Source organism: Boeremia exigua, assembly GCF_020726555.1.
Source record: "Boeremia exigua strain MPI-SDFR-AT-0100 chromosome Unknown C7974scaffold_10, whole genome shotgun sequence".
Lineage (NCBI taxonomy): Eukaryota > Fungi > Ascomycota > Dothideomycetes > Pleosporales > Didymellaceae > Boeremia > Boeremia exigua.
The window spans coordinates 981,466-1,004,538 of record NW_025763527.1 but is presented as its reverse complement, the minus strand read 5'-3'; the positions used below and the strand labels follow the sequence as shown (position 1 = coordinate 1,004,538).

The following is a 23,073-nucleotide window of genomic DNA, read 5'->3' as shown; positions in this document are numbered from 1 at the left end:
GATGAATGGTGGGCCTGGTGCTGCCATTATAACCGAGAGCATCTTTATAAGTGCATTGCAGTCAGTTCGTTGCGAGACTGTCGATCGTTCGCTGTCAAATTGGTCATCTTGGATACAGGCGCAGGACGAAACGAAGCATCGAACCCGGACTGACCAGTCTTGATACTGAACATGTCAGGTCAGAGTCCAAACAACCCTTCCCCGGTTGCCAAATCCACTGCTTCCGACCAAGATGACCGCGATTCGTCGAGCGGCATCGATGCCAAACAGCCTGTCAAGGAGGCCGCAACCGTCACCAACCTAGCAACAGCAGAGACACAGCGGTCTGACGCAGTGCTGGGAGATTACGTTCTACGCCTCTTAGGCATTCGCAAAGGCCCAAAGAAGGATATATACGACCTCGATGCGGTACGTACTAGTTTGCACAGGACTTATATCATACAGCTGACCAGCGCAGGTGGCCACCCAACCAAGTATATGGGACTCCGATAACATCGAAGAGCTCAAGAGCCTCTATATCCACCCAAAGTGGGAGAACTGGACCGCATTTGACCCCAGTTTCCGCTGGAGCTGGCGCGAAGAGAACGCCATCCGGAGAAAGGTCGACTGGAAGATTATGGTACGAACTATCGTCCGGAGTCTTTGTGTCAACGACTAATGGAGTCAGGTTTGGGTCTGTATCATGTTTGCAGCCTTGAACATCGACCGAAACAATATCAGCAATGCAGTGTCAGACAACATGCTGGACGATCTCAATCTCACGCGTGGTGATTACAACACTGGTCAGACTATCGCACGTGTCGGCTTCCTTGTTGCTGAACTGCCATCGCAGCTTATCTCGAAACGGTCAGTGTTCTTGAGAACTATTTGACAGCACGGCTGACTTTAATAGTATCGGTCCAGATCTATGGATCCCCATACAAATCTGTTTGTTTAGTCTGATCTCCGCCATGCAGTTCTTTCTGAAAGGCCGGGCGTCTTTCCTCGCTACTAGATACCTGATTGCTACATTTCAGGGTGGCTTCATACCTGATACCATTCTCTATCTCAGCTACTTCTACACAGGCAAGAGCTTGCCTATCCGGCTGGCATGGTTCTGGATGTCATCGCAGCTGGTTGATATTGGTGTCGGCTTTGCAGCTGTGGGTTTGGTCTCCATGCGTGGCATTCTAGGCTATGAAGGATGGAGGTGGTTGTTCTTGATCGAGTAAGTGCCGCCTTGACTTAGGCGTGCTGATACTAACATCGAACAGGGGAATGTTCACATTTACCATCGGACTGATGTCATTCTTCCTTATGCCGCAGTGCCCTACAAGGACGAAGAGCTGGTGGAACCCTAAAGGATATTTTAACGAGAAGGAACAAAAGATTATCGTAAACTCCGGTAAGCTGACGCCCAATGTGAATCAGAGCAGTGAATTTAACAGTATACCACAGTCATTCGAGACGATCCTCAAAAGGGCGGTATGTACAACCGACAGGGCCTTTCCGTCGCCCAGATTTGGAAATGCTCGAAAGATTACGACATGTGGCCATTGTTTGCTTTGGGTCTCCTGTTTGGCATTCCCAAGTATCCAGTGTCGCAGTATCTGACACTGTCATTTCGAGATCTTGGATTCGACGTCATCCAGTCCAACCTACTATCAATCCCGTACATTGTCGGCTCCAGCATCACGATGCTCTTGATCACTGCGTTTAGTGAGATAGTCAACAACAGGAGCTTCGTTTCGATGGCGGAAGACGCTTGGTTGCTTCCTTGTTTCGCTGCCCTGATTGCGCTGAAGGATCCAATAAGTGGCTGGGCATACTTTGCCATCGCCACAGTGTTGCTCTCTTTCCCTTAGTACGTATTATTAATTAGTTTGGGCACGTTTAACTAGAAGCTTACCAAAACCAGCACCCACCCTATTCAAGTAGCCTGGACGTCGAGGAACGCCGGCTCCGTCCAAAATCGAACGGTATCTGCCTCGCTTTACAATATGGCCGTTCAAGTCAGTGGCATGATCGGCGCCAACAGTGAGTGCCCCTTGCGCGGCAAATCTGGTTGAATGCTGAATAGCCCAAGTCTACCAACCTTCCGATGCACCGCGATACTTCAAAGCGAACAAAGGCCTCTTAGTCATCTGTATCTGGATGTGTGTAAGTTTGGCTCAGTCCAAATGCAGACTTTCGTAACAGAAGCTTACCCCGCACAGCTTTTCCAATACCCCGGGACCTACTTCTATTACCGATGGCGAAACAGCCAGAAGGCGAATATCTGGGATACGTTTACTGAGGAAGAAAGAGAAAACTACAGGACGACCACAACAGACGAGGGCAACAAGCGGTAAGCGTCCTTTGGATACCGGTGAATTCAGGAAACTAACATCTTTGATAGTCTCGACTTCCGCTTTGCAACCTAAACGACGTGCGACAGCGAGTCGCTATCAGGAGTCGTTTGTATGTACGGCACGGAATGTTCCAAAATTTCGTTCGTGTTGCTACTTACTGTAGCACTTATCACGGTACTGCATCAGAATTTAGTGTCAAAATGAACCAGACGGAAACAGGAATAAGAAACTTTCAAACAAAATTACCCTTGTAAGACGAAACTTACCAGGAAATCGGAGTGTAACATCGTCTGTCCCGCAAACCGTGTACATTACTTAGTACCAAAGCTAATTCATCTCTGATCTGACAGCATCCTGACAAATTCGTTCCGATGGCTTGCCCGATACGAGACGTTGCTACTACCCAAAAAGCATATTACACAGATATGCATGTATCAGGTTCTACGCAGTTCGAGGCCCTCGCGTGCGCACCCATGTCGGCCGACACGCTCGCTTGCGTCGTTGCAATCTCAACGTCAGACATCCAAGATGCCACAACATGTCTCGCTCGTAACTTCCGTCGACAACTCGCTTCCAACTTCCATCAATGTGGGGACGCGGTGGAGAAGCCCTCCACACAGACTCAAGGGGACGAGCCGGCACTAGCTTAGAAGCGGATATTGCTGTCTCACTCGACCCAACGACACCTGTCAGCCGACCTCTTGACGATGCACACATGCCTTGCACATCGGAACGCGGTCATGCAAGAACCCCCTAGTTAGGCAAGCGGACTTCATTCAGCACGTCACAGCGGTCCGATGAGACCGGTAGGGACGGCAGGCGCCCATCCGAGTGCACGACAGCAAGCTTCTCCACAGCATCTATGCACATCTCCAGTACTTTCGTAAACAAGCAAACGCGATTGGTTCGTTACATCGGTGATTTAATTTGGCCCCTGGACGATGAGACCCTAGCGGCAACGGCGCCGTGATCGACGGGCGCCATTCCATGTCGTCGCTAGCGGATGAGGTTAAACACCCTCGCTTGAAGCCCCATTGCTTGTTTACCAAGACCGTATTCGCCGTGTTAGCGTTTCACGCAGATCATGGAGTCGTGCTCTTCAGCGCTTGGATATGGCGGAGAGTTTAAATATGGCTGCGTTGAAGTAGCCTCACGCTTCACCACCACGCTTCATCCACAGCCATGGAGCTACAGTACACTGGACTGGCGCATACACTGCAGACGGCGGCGATTGCTGCCCTGATTTTCGTGGTATGCGCATTCTTACCCAAACTCAACTACAAGTCCCAGTTGGCGAAGCTGCCTATCTTTGGAGGTTCGTCCTCTGGAGAGAAGCAGCGGCAAGCGTACCTCAGCTCTGCGAAGAAGATGTATATTGAAGGCTATGAGAAGGTAAGCAGCCTACACTTGCACTGGTATCCACTAACAGCTGATAGTTCAAAGACTCTGTGTACCGCATTGCATCGTCCGATGGGGAGGATAGCGTTGTTGTGCCGACTAGCCTGTTGCCTGAGCTCAGAAAGCTTCCTGATGATGTTCTCAGTTTTCCCAGGGCCGTTGACAAGGTCAGTGTTCAATTAGAAGACCATGTCACAAGCCTAACACATGTCAGACCATGGAAACCAAGTACACTAAGCTGCTGACAGAGTCTCATCTTGTAGTACACTCTGTTCGGTCAGATCTTACTCCTGCTCTGGGTTAGTACGAGGGTTCAAATGCATGTTCGATCCACTAACAGCCAAAGGCCGTATGAACCCCATCGTGCGGGAAGAAGTTGACACCTGCGTCGACAAGTACATGCCTGACTGCAGTGACTGGACCGAGGTCTACATCTACAAGACCATCGTCGACATTGTCGCACAGGTGTCTGGTCGTGTCTTTGTTGGGCCTGGTTTATGTGAAGATCCCGAGTACCTTGACTGCGCGACTAACTACACTATGGACTTGATCGATTCGGTGACTGCTATAAAGCAGCTACGGCCCTGGCTCAGGCCTTTCATGGCACCACGAACTCCCGAGATCCGCCGCCTCCGCCAGAGAGAGAAGAAGCTGACTGAGTATCTCCACCCTCTCATCAGGCAAAGGCGGGAAGCTGCGAAAGACCCCAACTGGGAGAAGCCGGACGACATGACGCAGTGGATGCTAGACCGCAGCGAGGGAGAGAACATGCCCGTGGAGCAGTATGCTCAATGCCAGCTTGGCTTGATCTTCGCCGCCATCCACACCACCTCTCTCACAGCTACCAACATCTTCTACACCCTCGCGGCAACACCCGAATACATCGGCCCCCTGCGCGACGAGATCCGTAGCGTCCTCGCCGAGCACAACGGCGAAATCACTACCAAGGCCCTGCAGCAGATGGAAAAGCTCGACAGCTACATGAAGGAAGTCAACCGCTTCTTCCCCCCCGGCATGAGTACGTCCCCTCCTGTTGTGCAGTGTATATACTAATTTTCAGCCTCCTTCGGCCGCCGCGTCCTCAAAGGCATCACGCTCTCGAACGGCCAGTACATCCCGCCCGGCGTCGTCGTCGAAGTGCCCTCGGTGGCTGTGTACTCCGACTCGGCGCTGTGGCCCGACAGCGGCACCTTCGACGGGCTGCGGCACTACAAGCTGCGGCGCAGCGGCGCCGCGACGGACCACGCGCGCAACCAGTTTGTCACCACCAACGAGCAGAATCTGGCCTTCGGGTATGGGCGGCACGCGTGCCCCGGGCGCTTCTTCGCGGCCAATGAGATCAAGATGATTGTCGCGAAGATGGTGCTCGAGTATGATATTAAGATGCCGGACGGGCTGACGGAGAGGTATGCGCAGATCGAGATAGGGAGGAACATCGCGCCGAATCCGACGAAGGCGTTGCTGTTTAGGAAGGTTCAGGTGTAGGGATAGGAGTTGACAGATGGTTACCAGGACTTTACTTGACACGTTCGTTGTCTCTCTCTTATCATGACTGTGACTGTTGGTGGATCAAGCGTCTCAAATCGAGATTGTTTCATCCAGCATATCAACACTAAGTACCTTTTCTCACTCACACGCACGCACGACCAACATCTCAACCCCCCATCCCATTCTCTCCCTCCCAGCCATCCTCCAGACGACCCACCTCATCCACCACCCACCCACGTCCAACTCATCGTTGCCCACACAGCCAGACGACCCCAGACCCAGACCACGCAGTAAGATGGCCGCAGGCTACGCACCAACCGCCGTCAGGTTCCAGCACGCAGAACGTCGATCGGCCTAGCACGCACAGTCAGATTATAGTGAGCCGCTCAGGGGAAGGGGGAAGTTCACTTCGCGCAGCCGTGGGACTGGTACGCTGCTACAACGCCGCCGTCGCGAGCATCTACTGGCACGGTGGGGGCGAGATGGCTGGACATAGGGGAAGATGGTAGATGCGAGGAGCGTGGACATGGCGAGCTGCGTGGTGTGATGGGGTGTGTGAAGGCTCGGAGCGCCGCCACGCCGGCGCTGTGCATCGTCAGGCGACTCGAACACAGCGATCTTGAAGCCAGAGCCGGTGGACAAATACAACGCCTTTCTCCTCCGACCGGCGCAACGCTCAACGAGCATCGAGGGCTGAGATGTCATCCGCCCATGACACGCTAACCCCAGACACTCCCCTGCACCAGCTCCCGAGTAGCCATGCTCAGTCGAGACCCCCAGGCCCCGCCGGTCGGTCTCTGTCCTTCGCGCCCCTGAGCCTGCTCACCATGCGCCCAGATCGTGTCAGCCCGGGCACGCCATCCGCCGGCTCCAGGCGGGCTCGCAGCCCGTCGAGGTCGCCCGCTGCCGGGAGCGTTGCTGCCGTACGTGCGACTCCGCTACTCCACGCCCGCTCTGGTCTCGTGGCAGGCTCGCCAGCAGCGAAGGCCGCCGCGGCTTAGGACGGCAGCGCATATAGATCTGGACGCGGGCTTGGATCGGTATACTCCGGACGTGCAACTGGGGCTGTTCTTGGACTCGCGATCGGCGTTGGGTGCGGACGGGATACGATACGATACAGCTGGTCGTGCCGGGTGGCAGGTATAGTATAGTATAGTATAGTATAGTATAGTAGCAACGGCCCGTGAGCAGTGCGCGGCCGTGTACAGTGCAGTGCAGTGCAGTGCACGCGATACACGTGCGTGTCTGCGTTCTGCACTGTATTCTGGACGCGGTCGCGGCTGAGGGACATCCGAATCGAAGACCCCCAGGCTCCGTACACCGGCCGCACCGGCCGCTGCAGATGGGGAGCTGCGCCTCGCTCTCGTCGCGCCGGGGGAGCGAGGCTACACTGCTGCGAGGCTACACTGCTACGAGCCTACACTGCTGCGAGGCTACATCTTTGCGAGCCTACGCCGTTGCGAGCCTACGCCATTGTGAGCCTACGCCGTTGCGAGCGTGCTTCTGGCACCCGCCACGGGCATGGATGTGCTGTGGTAGTTTACCGCTGTGTTGTTCGCCGGGGGGTTGTATAGGTGTCCCTTGTAATATGAGTAGTCTGCTGATGGCGGAGGGGTGCTGTGATACTTCACCGCCGAGTTGTTCTGGGGGGTCTAGGTTGATCTCTCTTGGTATATGAGTGGTTTGCTGCTGGCCTACCTCGCGCTGTGTTAGTTCACCGCCGTATCGGTTGTCGTGTCATGTCATGCTCGTTCACCACCATCCACGTGACGTGCAGACTTGCAGGGAAGATACATGGATAGCATTGTTGCTTTGAATCTCAAAGGGCTCTGAGTAGCGCCGCTGCCGCCGCTGCCGCCTCTTCCCTCCAAAACCAACAGGCGCACCGCGGGTGTCTGACAACACCTGCAACCGGGACCGTCAAGCCGACTGCGTCCCGCCAAAAACACCCCGTAGCGCCGTCTATTGCAACCCAAGTCCCAGGATATCTCTCATAAGCTCGTGCAGGACACACTCCTTCCCTGGACGCGATGGACGCGATGGAACCACGGTCCGTCTGCGTGCCACCGCGCCCATCCACGTAACGTCACCTCGTCCCCAATTAGCGGTGTGCAGCGCCATGGAGCGCCTGCCTCCTCCACGCGGCTGCAGAGCGGGGCCTTTGACCAAAAAGCAGCCCTTGTCTAATCATTGCTGTACGCGAAGCAAGAAAAAGGTATCAAACTCGATCCGAGGATCGGAACAAAACACATGTGGCGAACTGAAGCGTCCCGCCATAGCAGACCCAAACTCCAGATATGATGCTGAAAGCGCGTGGGTTCAGGCATTCAAAACTCGCGAAAAACGTCTTCGTCAGACATTACAAACTCATTGTCAGCCATTCCTGCGCGTGTTAGTTGACAGCTAAATATATCTCACATACTGAACATACCCATTCTGCGGGACCTGAGGACTGGAGTCCTTGACCCATCGCGCCCATGGGGAGCGACCCCAGGTTCTGACTCGGGAACGGGCTTGGAGCTGCGATTGGAGCGTCCTTCCTGCGAAGAGGTGCCTTGCCGCTGGTGTCGTCAGCGTCGGCCATCTCCAGCTCTTGCGTGCCGCTTTTGCTCTGTGCGCGTGCTCGTCTCGGTGTCATGCTTGGGCCACGAGGCTGTATGGCGGTGACTGCGTTGGTGGTCTTGGGCGGACCAGGAGCGATGGGGACCACCCCGCCCGGTTTCGAGGCAGCTGGAGCGAGATTGACGCTAGTGGAGCCTCCGCCTGACCCCGTCGACTTGGGAGACTCAGACTCGGCCGCTTTCGGTGTGGTGACGGGTGTCATGGCAATCGAGTTCTTGCGGGAGGATTTCTTCGAGGCTCGTGTGGAGGACGGCCCTACTGGGGCATTACCACTGCCGCGGTTGCGCTTTTTGATGACGTCGGTCTTGAGCGAGAGTGGCCGAACAACGCCGTGCAATTTCAAAAAGAGGCCGCACGCATTGCAGAGCGGTGCGCCTTCGGGGTTGCGGCGCCAGAGGGGCGTGGTCTGGGTGAAGCAGTTTGTGCATGTTGTCGGTGCACCGCCCTCGCCGGGCTTGGTGCCGCCGGGACTCTGCGGCCGAGAGGGCGCAGCAGAGCTGAAGCCCGACTGCAGGCCTGTCTCTGGCGGTGAGTTGGGCGAGGACTGGGTGCGGCCGTGCATGGCTTGGTGCAGTAATCCGGCCGTGTTTGGCGTCGAGGTGGTGCGGGGTATTTTCCCGCGTCGCGGATCGTTCCCACGGTTGCGGATGTCGCTCACCGAGGCAGCCGAGCCGTGTGTGCGACCAAGGCTGCTAGGACTCCAGTGGTCTTGCGGCGAGTGAATCTCGGTAGGGCCAATGGTGACCGTCTTGCGCGGCGGCCCGGCTGGGTAGCGGGCCTGCATGGGGTTGAACTGGTTGGACAGGTTCGTCTCCCACTGGTAGTTGGGGTTGAAGTCCAGCGAGCCGTCGTCCATGGGCGAGAAGTCCTGCGAGGGCATGTTGCGGTCGGCGAAGGCGCTGCCCTCGTCGTCCTCGGCGTCCGAGTCGGCGCCAAAGGTGAACATGTTGTCGTTGGGCGGTATCTGCATGTCGTGCTGCTGACGCAGCGGCAGGTTGTTGTGCAGGACGTGGGAGGGGTCAACGTGGCTAGAGTGGCCGAACGAGGTGGCGGAGAAGGGCAGCGACGAGCTGGCGCTGGTGACGGGGCTGAAGACGGAGTCGGGGCCGCCGCCGTTGGGGTTGAAGACGAAGCCGGGCTGCATCGAGTTGGACAGGGTCGAGGGCCGGTGCGAGCCGTACGAGACGCCCGAGGAGTGCTGGCTGCGGATGTCCATGCCGTGGCGGTCAAAGTACATGTGGCTGTCGTCGTTCATGGGCTGCGGGGTGCTCACGGCCGAGGGGAAGGCGGAGCTCGGCGGCGAGTAGTAGTCGGTGGAGTTGAGCGACGAGGCCATGGAGTTGGGGTTGAACATGTGCGGGAACGAGGCGCCGTGGTTCATCAGCGGCGAGCCGACGGGCGAGAAGCTGAAGTTCTGCTGGAAGGGCCCCGCGGAGCTGAGGGCGGGGTCATCGGGCAGCTGGAAGGTGTCGATGGAGAAGGGCACCTGGGCCTGCGAGGCCGGGAAGGCGGGCGGCTGCATGCTGTTGTCGAGCGAGTAGTGGTGCAAATCCGCCTCGGCCTGGGCGTCGGTGGGGATCATGATGCTGTTGACGGGCGGCACCTGCGGTGAGGCCTCTGCACGTCGCTTGGGCGGCTGATAAGGGCGCGGTTAGCAGGCAGGCGGCGATAAGGGCAGGGCGGGCAGGACTCACGCGGCGCTCGTCGATGCTGGTCTTGCGGACGTGGCGGGCGACGTAGCCGAACTCATTCTCTCTGTGCAGCAGCGGCGGGACGGGCGGGGCGGAGGCGTGGGCGAGGGCGAGGGCGAGGTCGTGGTGGTGGTCGCTGGGGGCGTGCGGCTTTCTTATCGGCACCCCGGGCGCTGCATGTGCGAACGGACCCTCCGGGCTGGGCTCTGGCGACACGCCGGCCGGACTGCCGACCGACGAGGGAAAGATGAAGTCGTCGAGGTTCATGGCGTCGGGCGGCGGCGGCTGCTGGGCAGCGGAGCGCTGCAGCTGCTGGGCAATGCCGCTGGGCGCGGTGCGCGGCGGCGGGCGGGCGGGCGGCGGGGCTTGCACGTCGGGGCTGGCGGTGTTAGCAGGCCTCACAGGCGGATTCGCAGGCGAGCGCGGCATGGCGTCTTCCGTACCCTCGATTGCGCTGCTCCTCGGCGCGGCGCATGTTCAGGGCCATCATGCGCCAGGTCAGATTCGACATGCGCTCGGCGTTGGGCAGCTGCGTCTTTGCGCGCGAGTACAGCTTCCAGATCTGCGTGCCCAGCGGGTCGTTCTTCTGCAGCTCGGCCGGCGACGCGGGGCTGGCGCTGTCGCTGCCAAAGGCCGGGAAGATGGGCTCGTCGAGCATGCCCGGCGGCGCGGGGCTGCCTTCTCGCCGCGGGTCGAAGGCCATGAGGGTGGTGCGCAGAGGGAGCGCAGGCGGGAGCGCAGGCGAGGTGCGCAGACTGACGGCGGGCGCTGCGATGATGTCGTCGCGGGCGCGTGCTGGGGCGCACCCCACGGAGCGGCCTGTGTCTGCGGCGGTGGGCTGGGGCGCCTGGGGCCGAGGGCAACGCCGACTCTGGCTTGGATGCTGCGCTGGATGCTGCACTGGGAGGACGGGCAGGGCGACGGGCAGGGCGACGGGCAGCGGCGGCGGTGCAGTGGGCAAGGCGGAGCGTCTGCGGGCTGGACAGCACGATGCTTTTGTTCTCTGCTCCACGGGGAACTGGAGGCTGCACTTGGGCCAGCAGGGGCGCAGTGACGGCGAGCACCCAGCCATGGCCCGCTCACCAGTCCACAGTCCACCAGTCTGCGCCCGAGTGCCGCTGCAGCGACCAGTGCGCCCACGCAACCCCCACTTGGCTCGCCAATGGCCCTGGTCGCGCGGGTCAGGGCGCTGGCTGCGGTGCGTGCGCTGCGTGAGCCATGAGCCAGCCGAGCCCGCCGTGCGCCAGCCGCACCTCACGCTGGACGCGCAGCAACGGTGCCGGCTGGAGTGTCGTGTGTCGTGTGCTGCCCGCTGCTGCCCCCCAGTGCAGTCCCAGTGCAGTCCCAGTGCCGCTGCAGAGCGGTGTTGCCCTCGCAGCCATGCATCGTGCCCGCCCTGCCCTGGCCCGCCGCGTCCAGGAATGAGCCCATGCAGCCGCGCCCCCCCTGCTCCGCGCAGACGAGCGCCGTGCAGCATCGAAATTTGGAACCCTAGGGCTCGTCTGGCGCTCGTCCACATGTGGAAAGTTTCTCGGTCCACCGCCGCTCAACACCAGGCACACCTGCACCGATGCTGCTGCACCTCTAGGCCACGCCTCGTGAAAGAATTTGTGTCTGCAATACGCCGCTGCCTCCGCGCCGCCGTCAGCGAGCTGCAGATCTGGCAGCCCCCGTGCAGCAGCGCCCCCATTGGCTGCTCCGTCGCTGCTCGTCGTGCCCGTCCATGTCATCCCAATTCATCTGCGTGCAACTGGCTTGCCGCCGCAATTTGCCGACAACGGCCACTCCATGAGTCGCACGGAACCCTGCGAGGGTCCTTAGCAGCCGGCCTCAGCTGGCCCGACGTCAACAATGCGTGAAACGGCTGGCCGTCGTGGTCGCGGGTTCCAGATCCCACCCTCGATACCCGATGTAGGACCACCCCTTCCGCCTCTGTGCACTGCGCAACACGACCTGCGTCACGGCTGTTCCTACTTTGCCCGACACCCCATCTCAGGGTCCTGGCGAGGCTCCACGACGCTCCACCGTCGGATGCGCCCATGGCGTGCAGCACGTTTCCACCAGCGCCCAGAGCACTAGTCTATTCCGACCACGCCTCTGCACATCCACATCCACATCCACATCCGACCTCGACGCAAGCCAACAGCCGTCTGGAGAATCTTCATCCACGCCGCTCTCCATTCGACGGCATGTGCTCCGGAAAAGGCCCTTTTCACGTCGTGCATGCGTCTATGACGCAGCCGTGACTTTTCTAGAAAACGACCGCTGTACTTGTAGTCGTACAACAGCACTCCCACCTACCTACTGTGTATTGTACTCACAAGTCCTCACTACAGCCGCGGCAGATTGTCCCTTCTCCACACGGCTGCGGAGATGATGCGGAATGTGGAGCCTCCCTCAATAAAGAGAGGCAGGACCCGGACTCTCGATGCAACAGCAGTCCACTCGGGGCTGGGGCGTTCGGGTCTCTTCGTTGGCAGCTCCTGTTTGGCGCTGTTTGGGATGCTGAACCGCACCTCTGGATGGTGGGGCATCGACGCACCTGCTCCACCGCTATCTGCAAACGTCTCCGACCTACACATCGCATTACATAGTCGTAGTCTATAGACGCCACGGCCGTCTGCAGTCCTTCACCAGCACCACTCGTGAACTGCTTGCATGCGTAGGCGTGAACTGCATCTTGCATGCGTAGGTAAATGTCAAGTGGAAATCACCATGTTTCACGAGAGATTTCACGTCCAGGACCCTGAGTGGCGGACAATTGCGGTCAATGTTTCACCTGTCATTATTGTCCACCGATCGACTCTGCTATTTCCAGCTTTACGAACCCGGTACCTGTTCATCGCAGCACACTGGCGATGAGCGACTCATCAGCAGCCGAGCCGGGGTGGTGCTCGACATCGCGCATCCGCTGCACCCCTGTCTGCCGCGAATCTACCGTGCACGAGGCGAGGCTTTTCGCATGTGACAACGCTCCCGTAAACAATGAACGCACGCCAGCCTATGACGCGGCAGCAAATGTCACAATGCAAATGCAAATGCACCACGGGCACACGACGCACGCACGCTCGCGCCCGCTGGTTATGAAAATGGAAGAACCCCTATGCACGGGCAGCGCGCAGGTGGAGATTGAAGCACGGCGACCCCCACTGCGCTTGCTGTCTTGGGAACTGGTGGTCAAGGTGGTTCCCTGGTGTCGCGGGCCTGTCAAGCCACTTGCATCTGACTTGCATGGCTGCGCAGGGATGCCAAAGCCCAGATCAACCGACAGGGCCCACTCATTTCGGACCTAAACCTGCCAGGCCATGCATTGCACCGAATTGAAGGCTGCGATGCTGTGGCTACGTGCGCGCGTTCGGCCTTTCTTGCTATTGAAAGCGCTGGCTTCGAATCATACCTTCGGAAATCAGACTGCGGTAATCATACTTCGGAGCGTCTGCCAGCCAGGAAACCCCGGGGACTGGCACACAGGGTAAAATGCGTGCAAATGAGCCGCCTGCAGTGGCCGGCAGAATGCATCCTGCGCGCTCGATTGGGAAGCATGAATCCTACCTGAACTTACCGCCGAGGCGGCGTTAATACTCCGGTGCATGCGTGGCAGCCAGTGGAAACGGGCGCAGCGAACGCCCTCACGTCCGATCCCTGCAGGCACGCGGGATACTGTGGGGGTGCGCGATACAAACGGTACGCAATTGAATTTGGAGTCGCGCTCGGATTGTTGGAGAAACGGGCGACCGCAGGCTGCGATCAACATGTGGGCATGTGGGCGAGTGGAGCGGGCGGCGCATCGACACGGACGACGGGCCAAAGAGGGTCTTGCTCGTGTGCGCGCAGCGCTGCTCGTGTGCGCGGCGTGTGCGCGCTGCTGGGCTGACGTGGAGATGTGCGAGCGAGCCTCCCCGTTCGAGCTTCCTCGCGGCCTTGTTGGTCAGCCTCAGTCAGCGTGTTGCCTGGCGGCCGCACGCTTTGGGCTGTTGGACCGGACCTGGTGCCGCGCTATCGTGCGGTACGAGTCGCGAAACGGTACATGCCGTGTTGAGATGCGAGGCTCCAGTGTTGTGCACGCTTCGCTCGACGCTTCACTTCAAGTTCCTGTCTGGCGTGTGCAGCGTATGGTCGCGGTCCCAGTATTGATACGAGATCCTTCGGGGCCGTCACAGCATCGTCAACAACTTTACAGTTTGGAAGTTTGGATGAAGGCGTGAGGTGAGGGTCAGGATGGAGTCCACCAGGCGTCCAGCTTGGCACAGGGCGGATCACAGACGGCGGCGGAGCGGAAGGCGAGCGGACTCGAGTGAGGGTGGACGGCGTGGCCAGGCAGGTGGTGGAGCAGCGTCTACTTATAACACACAAGATGCCCAGAGCGCGGTGAGACCATTATCAGCTGGCATTGCGCCATGATAGCGACATTGCCTAGCAGCGGTTGCGCGTGGTCGCGCTCGCCTCACAGAATCGCTGGCATTACGCCAATAACACTCGTTTGTGCGACTATCTGGCAGCGTTTGGACCATTCCTGAGCGCTGTCCTTCCTATTGCGGAGTAAGTGAAACCTATCTTATCGTGGTAGGTGCGCGGTCGCGAGCGCGTCGCGCAGCACCGTGGATAACATGGAGAAGACGCGCCAATGAGAGGCAATCTGGGGTAAGCGGCGGGCTGATAAGGCGCTGCGGAGCCCGCTCCTGCTGCGCTGGACTGCGGCCGGTCTCAGCGCTGGCGACGTCAAATTTGCACGGTGTAGCGAAGGGACGACGGCCGCCGGCGAGGGCGGAGATGCTTCATTGACGTGTATCACGGCGCGACATGGCTGGCTACCCCCACAAGAGCCTCCGTGCTCGACGGCCCAGGGCGTGAAACCCTGGCCCAACGACTGCACGACAGATATCCATATCGATGAAGCCATGTCGTCGACACATGTCTTGCGGCCCTCCCTCCTCGCCCACCTGTCCCCTCCTGCCCCATCTGCCCTGACCCATGCCCAGGCCAGACGTCCCGGTGCGTCGGTATCTCAACCCGCGGATGCCTCCGCTATCTCCTAGCACGGGGCCATGGCTGGTAGATATGGTATCTCGGTATCGTGGGTGCGGCGCGGGGGACGGACCGCCGTTGCGCGTCGGCCTCTCAACTGCGTGACCTCTTCACTGTCTGTCCGCGCAACTCTTCACAAGCTCGTCACTGTCCTACCGCGCGCAACCTCTCCGCTGTCATATCCCTCTTCACTGTCCCGTCTGCGCGCCCTCTTTGCCTCCGCCCTTGACAGTCTCTTCGCCCAGCACCTTGCTGGCGGCCATGAACCTGCGCCCGTTAGCCGCGCCATCTTCTACCGTCTGTGACCGCATACATTGCGCCCGTGTAGCCGCCTAGCGCGCGCATGTCCTGCGCCTGGCCCGCTGTCATCCGCATCAGGCTCTCGAGGTCGGCCATATTGGCCGTCAGCTGGGCGAGCTGGGCCTGCAGGTGCGACAGCTGGCGGGGCTTCTGCGACGGCACGCTGCTGATGCGCGACGTGCTGGGGCGGGCGTTGTGCGACATTGCGGCTGCGATTCGCGCCGATTGCTGGGTCTGAGGGCTGCCGCTGGGTCGCTGCTGTGGGGTGCGTGTGGTGTTTGTTGTCGCTGGAGCGGGGACGCGTCGGGATTCCCGCGGCGACGGGCCTTGGCGCACGGAGCCCGCCGCTGCACTTTTTCCTCAGTCACACCACGTCAACCGCACAGCCATTGCGTCGCCCACGCATCTCGCACTCCTCCGTCGCGCGCACCATGGCCACCCCGCAGGCCCAAGCCGTCCGCCGCTGGATCATGACCGGCGCCGTCGCCTCCATCACCGTCGCCGGCACCATCTACGGCGCCGGCCTCAAGTCTGACCAGGAGCTCAAAAAGGTATGTCACGTCACGTCACTCCGTCTTCTCGTCTCGACACACTCCCCCATCCCTCCGCATCACCGCCAACGCACCACTAACGCCGCCCAGGAGCGCAAACGCTACCAGCAAGCGTCCCCCGAAGAAATCATCTCGCACCTGCAGATCGCCCGCGACAACCTGGTGCTGAAGAAGAACGAGGTCGAGCGCAAGATTGCCAGTTTCCACGAGAAGAAGAAGGCCAAGGCGATGGAGGCGGAGGCGCTGAAGCAGCGGCAGGCGCAGGCGCAGGCGCAGGAGCAGCAGCCGCGGTGAGGATACGGTCGACTGCGCGCTGGTCTTCGCGCTCGACGGCTCGTCGCGTCTTTCTCGCGAGAAGCTAGGAAAGCGTGGTGGCAAGACCGGCTTTGGCGGAAGACAGTCAGCGACGGCGCACGCAAGCACAGCTTTCGTGGAACTCAGTTCAGACACGGCCCACGCCTGGGCGCGTCGTCGCAGCCAGCGATCTACCGAGAGCGCGATTTATCTCACGCCGGCATCAGCGTGGCTCTATCCATCCACCTCGAGCGCGAATAGCAATCAGACGGAGACACAAGGCCGCCGCACACCACCCACCGCTTACTCGACACCCCGCCCGCACCCCCGAACCACCGCAACCGCACCCATCCTGTCGCCCGTCACCTCGCGCCCACGCGCTCGCACTCCGCGGTCCGACTCGCACTCGCACTGCCGCCCGCAACTCCCCGCATCGAATCACACCCCCTGGACCCGCGCTCCGATCCCCCTGCGCCCACCACCACGATTCCTCCCAGTTCCGGTTCCGATCTCACGCATTACCGCATTCGAACGCGTGCTTATCTGCTTATCGCTGCAGACCGCACAGCTCCGCGCACTCGCCCCGTCATCGATCGCCCTGCTACAGGCGTGCGACACGCCGCGCTGGCCCGCGGAAAGCCGCGCGTGTAGCGGGTAGCTGCGCTTCGAGCGTGTAGGGAGTTTTGAGGGTGGTGTTGGCTGGGGATTGTGCTGGAGCGGACCACGGATTGCATGTGCTGGAGCAGGACCGCGGATTGCACGTGCTGCATTGCGTGTCGCGGGTTCTGGGGATCTCGGGAATAACGGAGTGTGCAGCTGCGGTGCACACCTGTGGCGTCGCGATGCTCGGGGGTGCTGGAGTCGATGGGTATGAGAGGATGCAGTGCGCCACGAGCTCGCAGTACGCATGAGCCTGTGCGACGCTCGCTGAGCCCTCGCGGATGCAGACGACATCGTGTCTCGCTGAGCGTCGCGTCGGCCACCGTGCAGGCGCAGTGCAACCGCCTCTGCACTGCAGTGCGAACAGCTTGCACGCCAGACCCGGTCTTCAACGCACCAATCTGTCCGCGCCGTCCTGTCGTTTGAAACGCACATGTAGCACATGGAGTTACGGAGGTGGGGAGAGACAAACTCGACCCAACTCAACTCGATTGGATTGGACTGGATTGGCTGAGATCGGGTGCTCCGACACCGTCCTGCGCTGGTCGATCTGCTCTCCTGCTCTGCACGGCGCAGGAGCGAGACATACTCGGTCAACAACAGCGCGCAAGCCATCTACCATCTACCCAGAAGCTGCAGACGCGTGGAGTGCCAGTGCCTGCAAGTCGCCTCCCTCATCGCCACGCACTGGCACCAATCCCAAGATCCCACCCTCCTGCTGCCCGCCCGTTGACAAGCCGCCCGCGGCCGACGCACTGCTGTACTCTGTTTGCCCACTCGTCAAGCTGCAGTGCGGTTGGCACGCTCTTCGATTCCGTGCCGTGCAGAGTTCTCCATATTCAGAATGCATTGCAATACCACTTTGATCTTGAGACTGTGCACACGCATGCTACTTTCGATTTTGAATTTAAATTTGAATTTGAACTTGAATTTGAATCTAAATTGCTCGCGCGTGCGCTCTGGACGGGAGCAGACTGGGCGGACTCCCAGGACCGGCGCTGCAGACACACGCCCCCCCTTCCTGACCATAAAGTCACATCTCGCCATGCACCCTCCATCCCCCACCCCCCTCCCACCGCGCCCGCCTTTCCGGCCGCCACCCCCCCCCCCCCCCCCCTCTCTCTGGAGCAACCCGAGACCACACGCCAGCCCCGCCGACTCCATCCACACGACCATGCTTCCGCGCGCCGGAGCAAACAGCACACCGGTGCGAAGAGCGAGCAGACTTACCGGACCGGACTGTACCAGGCCAGGCCGGGCGGTGCAGCAGGCAGTGGAGAGTACAGCCGCGCCCGAACGCAGTAATGCGGAAATCGGAGAGCGGGAACGCGGCGAAAGGAAGAGGAGGAGGAAGGGGAAGGGGAAGGGGAAGTGTGTATCAGCAGGAGAGATGGGGGACGAAGTAGTTGGCGCTTGAAATCGGGAAGTCTGGAAATCAGGAAGTCTAGAATCGAGAAGTCTGAAATCGGGAAGTCTCGAAATCAAGCAGTCTCAAGAACCCACCAAATCTCAATACCTTCCCCCGAAAGCACCAAACCACGCACCCGCGAACTCCCCAAGCCAAGAAACGCACCCCCAAGCACTCGCACTCGCACTCAGCTCCTCACCACACCGCGCCAGCACACCCCCAGCGCGAAAAAAGCCTCTGCGCAAGCTCACTCGCGTCGACGGACGGCGATGATGATGCAAAGCCGACGGCGCGGAGCCCTGGACTACAGACTCTCAGGGGCAGGCAGCTCGAAGGAAGGGGGGATGGGGAAGGGAGTGCTAGGAGGGGGTACTAGACGGGGAGACTGCAGGCGAGCTCGGGAAAGGAGGGGAGATGAGAGCCGGGGCCGGAGGAAGGGGAAAGGGGAGAGGGGGGCATAGAGGGGTGCGAAGGGAAGGGAAGGGAAGGGAAGGGGGTGGTGAGGAGAGGCGTGAGGGATCGTATAGTGCTGTATAGTGTATACCTACTATAACATGGTACTTTGTTACACGGTACACTCGGTGCAAACACCACGCCTCGTACGTCGAAACACGCCGTGTGTCGTGCGCGGCACCTTGCGCCGCCAACACGCTGCATTGCGACGGTGCGCAGCGTCGAGACTGTATTCCATGGTATAACGCGTCTAACTGTCCTGGTCTCCAACGCCCAAACGCAACCCCCTACACCTACGCCCCCACCTCCGCAGCCCGGACATGCTCCGCCGTCGTCCGGCCCAGCCCCTCCCTCGCATAAAAGTCCATGGGATACAAATTCTTCCGCGCGCCCTGCACGCCCTCCTCGTCCAGCCACGGCGCGCCGCGCACGCCCAGCGCGACCAGCGCCTCGTACGGGCTCAGCAGCGGCCGCGCAAACGCATAGCCCCAGTCGATACTCAACCGCGGGCACGCAATCTGCACCCAGGCCTCGACGCCGGGCATCATGGCCAGCTTGCCCGGGAAGATCTCCGACAGCAGCAGCGTGATGCACGGGATGCCCTGGCGCTGCAGCTCGGCCTCGATCAGGCGCAGCGTGTGCGGGTTGCCCTGGCGGCCCAGCGCGCCGAGGATGATGCCCCACGAGCGCGCCGTCTGCGCGGTGCGGATCGCGGCGCGGCGCAGGTCGTACAGCGAGTCGTGCTCGTAGGTTTCGTGCGTCAGGCGCCGCGAGTACGGGTCGTAGCGGTAGGCGGGGAGCGACGGGTTGGCGATCATGGCGCTCTCGAGGTGGAAGCGGCCGTCGCCGAGGTAGAGGATCATGTCGGCGACGGGTTCCTCCTTGCCGCGCGCGTTGAGCTGCCCGGGCTGGATGGCCATGGAGGGTGATGTGCAGCCCAGGATCTCGCCCTTGGACAGCGGCGCGATTTGCGGCACGATGGGGTTGTAGCCTTCGCGGCGCAGGATGGACACGATGCCGTGGATGGTGGCGTTGAACTGGATGGTGCCGACCAGGGCGATGCTCTTACCGGCGGGGAAGTTGTCGACGATGGTGTTGATGAGGTGCGTGGTGTCGATGCTGATGGAGACGAAGACGTACAGGGTGGCGATCTTGGTCACGGCGACGGGGATCAGACAGCTGTGCGCGTAGTGGATCAAGAGGTCGCAGCCAAGCGCTCTTGCCGTGTAGTCGTCGATGCAGCATGCGCCGTACGTGACGTCGCCCATGATCAGCGTGGAGATGCCGGGGCAGAACTGCGTGAGGATGTCGGAGATGGTCGTGGCGAAGAGCAGCAGCCCCTCGGGGAACTGCAGTGCCACTGACGTCGCGCCGGATGTGCGTATGCGGTGTATGCATTTGTGGATCTCGAAGCTGTAGTTGGGCGGCAGCAGGGCGATGGCATCGTTGATGTCTTTGTCGTGCAGGATCGAGTCCGGGATGGCGTTCAGGGCCCGGGCAGTGCGGCGAGGCTGGGCCACTGCAGGCGTGTTAGCGATGCGTCTGCAGGTCGCAGCCAGAGGCGCCTCACACCTTGGATTGCGCTCGAGTCCTCGATGTTCGCATTGGGGTCGACGGCCTGCTCGCCGCTCTTCTCGGCCGTCTTTCTCCCCACAAACCTCCTCTTGGGCTGCTTGGGCACGACCGCCGGCTCCTCGGTGATCCCCTCGTCGATGTCCGGCCCAAGGTTCGTGGCTAGGCGGTCTTCCTCCATTGTGGTGTTGGCGTGCGCGTCGCGGGGTTGCGGTGGGATGAACAAAAAGTTCGTAGGGCTGAGACCCGCCAACCACACCTCTCGACATCATCAGCGACAGCAATGAGTAATCGAGTGCACATACTGCACTCGCACGAGTTGCCTTTTGGCAGGTTTGAAGTTCAGTATCACTATTTACTGCCAATAGACTTCGGATTTCAACTAAATACATCCAAGTGCAACCGCTTCATTGAGACAACTTCCCGTTGAAACTAATCACTCTTTCTTTCTGGCCTTGCGGCTGCGTCAGGGCGATTCAGACGCTTCTAGGCGAGTTCCCTCAAGACCGCCTTCTGCACCGACCTCCTCGCCCAAGAAAGCCCCCAGCCGCTGCACCACCGCCTGCAGTTCCTCACCCCCCCGCACCCTCCACACCTTCACCCCATCCCTCCCCATCGCCTGCACAACCCCCTCTACCAACTCCACATGCTCGTCAAACCGCCTCTCAAACACATCCCCCGCCCTCCCCCTCCTCACAAACCGCTCCCGCGCAACCCCCCTCTCCACATCCAACACCACCAGCACGCCCCCCTCCCCGGGCCTCCAAACCGGCTCCACAACCCCCTTGAACGCGCCCCAGCGCCCCGCGTCGCGCGGAAAACCATCGACCACCATCCTGACGCGCGTCGGGTCGCAGCCGGCCGGGAACACGCGCGCGCCGACGTACCGCGCGGCCAGGTGCGCGGGGCCGAGTGTGCCTGTGTGCAGGTGCGCGCGGAACGAGGCGAGCTCGGCGGCTGAGAAGAGCGGTGCGATGCGTAAGGCGGCGCCGGTCGGGTGGGGGCTGACGAGCGAGCGCAGGTCGGCGCCGAGTGAGAAGGGGGTGAGGTTGTGGCGCGTGGAGAGGGCGGCGCTGAGGGTGGATTTGCCGGAGCAGGGGGCGCCTGGGGGGTTAGTGAGACGATGTATGGGTGGAGTGTGGGTGGGTGGTTTACCCAGTATGAAGACTAGGAGAGGCCCGGGGGTCGATGGTGGTGCGGCGGTGGTGTTGGTTTCTTCGTTGTCCATGGCTGTGGGTTGAGGTGGTGGGTGGAGTGTTGGTTGTGCAGCTCTGTGACTGTGTCAGTTTAATATTTGTTCGACCGTTTGCTCATTGACTAGGTAAGTTCAGCTTTGATCGTTGAACGTCTACACCTGCCACTGACTGCACGCATCCAACGGGTTCTGTGATGTTACTCAAGTAGTAACTAAGCGGCTCCTGGTGTGTTTGTAGACGTCTCTGTGGATACGCTGCTCGGCCTGTCTTGGTTGACTGTACGCCGTATAATCACCTCGTTTGTGCTCAGTAGCATTAAAAGTAGAGATGTTCAAGAACGTCTTCACCAGCGCATTAAGAGTCTCCGTCTTCTTTACAGACTCCAACAATCTGCGGTGATAGCTGCAGGACCACTTCAATGCGTCACTTGAATGAGAGCAAAGTGTATGTATTCAAATTGCTACCCTAGTCTAACGGAATCTGCGAACGCCTCTATCGTCGAGTTCCCCATCTACACCATACCCTACACGGCTAACCTCTCCTCTCCTTGTCGTCCTCCGCCAGACTCACATCCTCCTCCCTATCCCAAACCTTGTGCCCCGCAATCCAAGTCTGCAGGACCTCTCCGCTCTCACTCAGCACCGTCAGATCCGCCCTCCGCCCCTCCCGCAGCACTCCCCTGCCGCCCTGCTCATCAAGGCCCATGAGCCCTGCAACATTCTCTGTCACAGTCCGCACCGCCTCTGCAATCCCACACCCACTCCACGCCATCAGATTCCGAACACTCTCCTGCAGCGGAATGCACCCTCCGATCAGCGTGTCCGTGCCCGCAATCGTCGCCCGCGTGCCTTTCTTCGTTTGCTCAAACGGAATCTGCGCATGCCCCGGGTGGTTACCGTCTGGCAGGGAGGCGAGCTCAATGCTATCCGTGATAGTAATGGCGCGCTTGGGGTTGGAGCGATAGAGCAGGGACACGGTGTTTGGGTGCAAGTGCTCGCCGTCGGCGATGATGGTGTAGTATGGCGGCGCGGGGCTGTGTGCGGATGGGAGAGTGATGAGGCCTGCGAGACCGGGGTCGCGGGATCCAAATGGTGGCATGGCATTAAGGGTGTGAGTTAGGCATGTTGCACCTGCTTTTAGGCCAGAGAGGCCGTCGCTCAGAGAGGCGGTGGAGTGGCCCATCGACACGCGGATGCCGCGGGAAGTCAGATCTGTGATCATTTTGGAGGAGTCGGGCAGCTCAGGGGCGACGGTGGCTAGCTTGATAGAGGATATGAGGTTCGAGGTGCCATAGATAGAGGACGTCGAGGTGTTGCATGCCTGGAAGAGAGAGGAATTGTGCGCGCCTTTCTTCGTGGGGTGCAAGTATGGTCCCTCCACGTGTGCACCAAGCAGAGAAGCAGATCTAGAGATGTCACGGGGCGCAAGAGAGGGTAATATCTGTAAAGGTCAGCCTCGCGACTCTCAGTCACGTGTGATCGTGAAGCAGTCCGTTGTAACGATCAGGTACTCCTTGTGCAAACTAAACCCAGACATACCCTTTGAAACTCCTCTCCCTTTACAGTGGGTATCGTCGCCCAAAAGCCAGTGACGCCTTGGGTTGCATAGTACCTGGCAATGTCGTCTACCTTCCTGCCATAGCTCTGTTCATCCTCGAAGTGAGTAAAGTGGAAGCCATTGGCGCCATTGGTGTGCAACTCCAGAAACCCAGGAGCAATTATGTTATCGTCCAGGTCAACAGCTTCACCTCCAATGTAGCCATCTCTTTTCAATATCAGCCCCGTTTCATCCGAGATAACGAGATGATCATCGACGAGCTGGCCGTCGAGGACGTAACGACAGTTGGTGAACAGAGTGAACCAGCCCGACATATCCGTGGATGGTGCAAGCCACAGCTATGTATGGCATAGATCTGTGGTTACGTATTGTGGTGGTTGGAGGTGTCAGCCGTTTGTGGTAAGCGGGCTGGATGATCGCCCCGCAACAGCGATCACCCAGTGAGATCTACGTCACGACAGCGATCACGGCAGGCCTCACGATGTGCCAGAAGCTTGAGCCGCAAGCGCGCACATCACAATTCCTTGT

The 23,073-nt window shown here is 60.0% G+C and overlaps 10 protein-coding genes across 10 annotated transcripts; 4 read left to right on the top strand and 6 right to left on the bottom strand.

The window, feature by feature from the left end:
• Window positions 1–171: 171 nt before the first annotated feature.
• Window positions 172–2,402, top strand: C7974DRAFT_436153 (major facilitator superfamily transporter; the record flags this gene model as incomplete). Its single annotated transcript, XM_046145109.1, has 10 exons — window positions 172–408; window positions 458–619; window positions 668–846; window positions 893–1,207; window positions 1,254–1,384; window positions 1,438–1,843; window positions 1,898–2,016; window positions 2,066–2,139; window positions 2,196–2,326; window positions 2,378–2,402. The coding sequence occupies 10 exons, from the start codon at window positions 172–174 to the stop codon at window positions 2,400–2,402; spliced, it is 1,779 nt and encodes a 592-aa protein (XP_045994072.1).
• Window positions 2,403–3,512: 1,110 nt separating this feature from the next.
• On the top strand, window positions 3,513–5,213 carry C7974DRAFT_317963 (cytochrome P450 monooxygenase-like protein; the record flags this gene model as incomplete). Its single annotated transcript, XM_046138626.1, has 5 exons — window positions 3,513–3,722; window positions 3,767–3,895; window positions 3,943–4,027; window positions 4,075–4,746; window positions 4,789–5,213. 5 exons carry the CDS (start codon window positions 3,513–3,515, stop codon window positions 5,211–5,213), a joined length of 1,521 nt encoding a protein of 506 aa, XP_045994071.1.
• A 2,362-nt stretch (window positions 5,214–7,575) lies between these two features.
• Window positions 7,576–10,232, bottom strand: C7974DRAFT_436149 (uncharacterized protein; the record flags this gene model as incomplete). Its single annotated transcript, XM_046145108.1, has 4 exons — window positions 7,576–7,599; window positions 7,648–9,474; window positions 9,533–9,908; window positions 9,973–10,232. 4 exons carry the CDS (start codon window positions 10,230–10,232, stop codon window positions 7,576–7,578), a joined length of 2,487 nt encoding a protein of 828 aa, XP_045994070.1.
• A 2,739-nt stretch (window positions 10,233–12,971) lies between these two features.
• Window positions 12,972–13,802, top strand: C7974DRAFT_37063 (uncharacterized protein). The gene has a single exon (XM_046139975.1). The coding sequence runs from the start codon at window positions 13,120–13,122 to the stop codon at window positions 13,732–13,734; it is 615 nt and encodes a 204-aa protein (XP_045994069.1). The 5' UTR covers window positions 12,972–13,119; the 3' UTR covers window positions 13,735–13,802.
• Window positions 13,803–14,585: 783 nt separating this feature from the next.
• Window positions 14,586–15,171, bottom strand: C7974DRAFT_37052 (DASH complex subunit Hsk3 like-domain-containing protein). The gene is made up of 2 exons (XM_046139968.1): window positions 14,868–15,171; window positions 14,586–14,821 (listed from the first exon to the last, which is right to left on the bottom strand). Exons 1-2 carry the CDS (start codon window positions 15,056–15,058, stop codon window positions 14,743–14,745), a joined length of 270 nt encoding a protein of 89 aa, XP_045994068.1. The 5' UTR covers window positions 15,059–15,171; the 3' UTR covers window positions 14,586–14,742.
• A 114-nt stretch (window positions 15,172–15,285) lies between these two features.
• C7974DRAFT_416128 (uncharacterized protein) lies at window positions 15,286–15,699 on the top strand (the record flags this gene model as incomplete). The annotated part of the gene is made up of 2 exons (XM_046143958.1): window positions 15,286–15,405; window positions 15,496–15,699. 2 exons carry the CDS (start codon window positions 15,286–15,288, stop codon window positions 15,697–15,699), a joined length of 324 nt encoding a protein of 107 aa, XP_045994067.1.
• On the bottom strand, window positions 15,640–17,086 carry C7974DRAFT_37056 (uncharacterized protein). Its single transcript, XM_046139972.1, has one exon. The coding sequence runs from the start codon at window positions 16,972–16,974 to the stop codon at window positions 16,138–16,140; it is 837 nt and encodes a 278-aa protein (XP_045994066.1). The 5' UTR covers window positions 16,975–17,086; the 3' UTR covers window positions 15,640–16,137.
• A 1,427-nt stretch (window positions 17,087–18,513) lies between these two features.
• Window positions 18,514–19,973, bottom strand: C7974DRAFT_318032 (diphthamide biosynthesis protein 1; the record flags this gene model as incomplete). Its single annotated transcript, XM_046138628.1, has 2 exons — window positions 18,514–19,739; window positions 19,793–19,973. 2 exons carry the CDS (start codon window positions 19,971–19,973, stop codon window positions 18,514–18,516), a joined length of 1,407 nt encoding a protein of 468 aa, XP_045994065.1.
• Window positions 19,974–20,053: 80 nt separating this feature from the next.
• Window positions 20,054–21,283, bottom strand: C7974DRAFT_427026 (uncharacterized protein). The gene is made up of 2 exons (XM_046144544.1): window positions 20,948–21,283; window positions 20,054–20,896 (listed from the first exon to the last, which is right to left on the bottom strand). The coding sequence occupies exons 1-2, from the start codon at window positions 21,018–21,020 to the stop codon at window positions 20,259–20,261; spliced, it is 711 nt and encodes a 236-aa protein (XP_045994064.1). The 5' UTR covers window positions 21,021–21,283; the 3' UTR covers window positions 20,054–20,258.
• A 143-nt stretch (window positions 21,284–21,426) lies between these two features.
• On the bottom strand, window positions 21,427–23,072 carry C7974DRAFT_400854 (uncharacterized protein). The gene is made up of 2 exons (XM_046142546.1): window positions 22,527–23,072; window positions 21,427–22,428 (listed from the first exon to the last, which is right to left on the bottom strand). Exons 1-2 carry the CDS (start codon window positions 22,857–22,859, stop codon window positions 21,520–21,522), a joined length of 1,242 nt encoding a protein of 413 aa, XP_045994063.1. The 5' UTR covers window positions 22,860–23,072; the 3' UTR covers window positions 21,427–21,519.
• Between the last annotated feature and the right edge of the window lies 1 nt (window position 23,073).

What these genes read in the sequence shown, in the direction of transcription:
- C7974DRAFT_37063 (XM_046139975.1), top strand. Translation starts at nt 13,120, where the DNA reads ATGCGTGGCAGCCAGTGGAAACGGGCGCAGCGAACGCCCTCACGTCCG.
- C7974DRAFT_427026 (XM_046144544.1), bottom strand. Translation starts at nt 21,020, where the DNA reads ATGGACAACGAAGAAACCAACACCACCGCCGCACCACCATCGACCCCC. An exon ending in TCTCCTAGTCTTCATACTGG is followed by an intron (nt 20,897 to 20,947) that starts GTAAACCACCCA and finishes CTAACCCCCCAG; the next exon opens with GCGCCCCCTGCTCCGGCAAA.
- C7974DRAFT_400854 (XM_046142546.1), bottom strand. Translation starts at nt 22,859, where the DNA reads ATGTCGGGCTGGTTCACTCTGTTCACCAACTGTCGTTACGTCCTCGAC. An exon ending in AGGGAGAGGAGTTTCAAAGG is followed by an intron (nt 22,429 to 22,526) that starts GTATGTCTGGGT and finishes TGACCTTTACAG; the next exon opens with ATATTACCCTCTCTTGCGCC.
- C7974DRAFT_37056 (XM_046139972.1), bottom strand. Translation starts at nt 16,974, where the DNA reads ATGGCTTGCGCGCTGTTGTTGACCGAGTATGTCTCGCTCCTGCGCCGT.
- C7974DRAFT_37052 (XM_046139968.1), bottom strand. Translation starts at nt 15,058, where the DNA reads ATGTCGCACAACGCCCGCCCCAGCACGTCGCGCATCAGCAGCGTGCCG. An exon ending in GGCGGCTACACGGGCGCAAT is followed by an intron (nt 14,822 to 14,867) that starts GTATGCGGTCAC and finishes TAACGGGCGCAG; the next exon opens with GTTCATGGCCGCCAGCAAGG.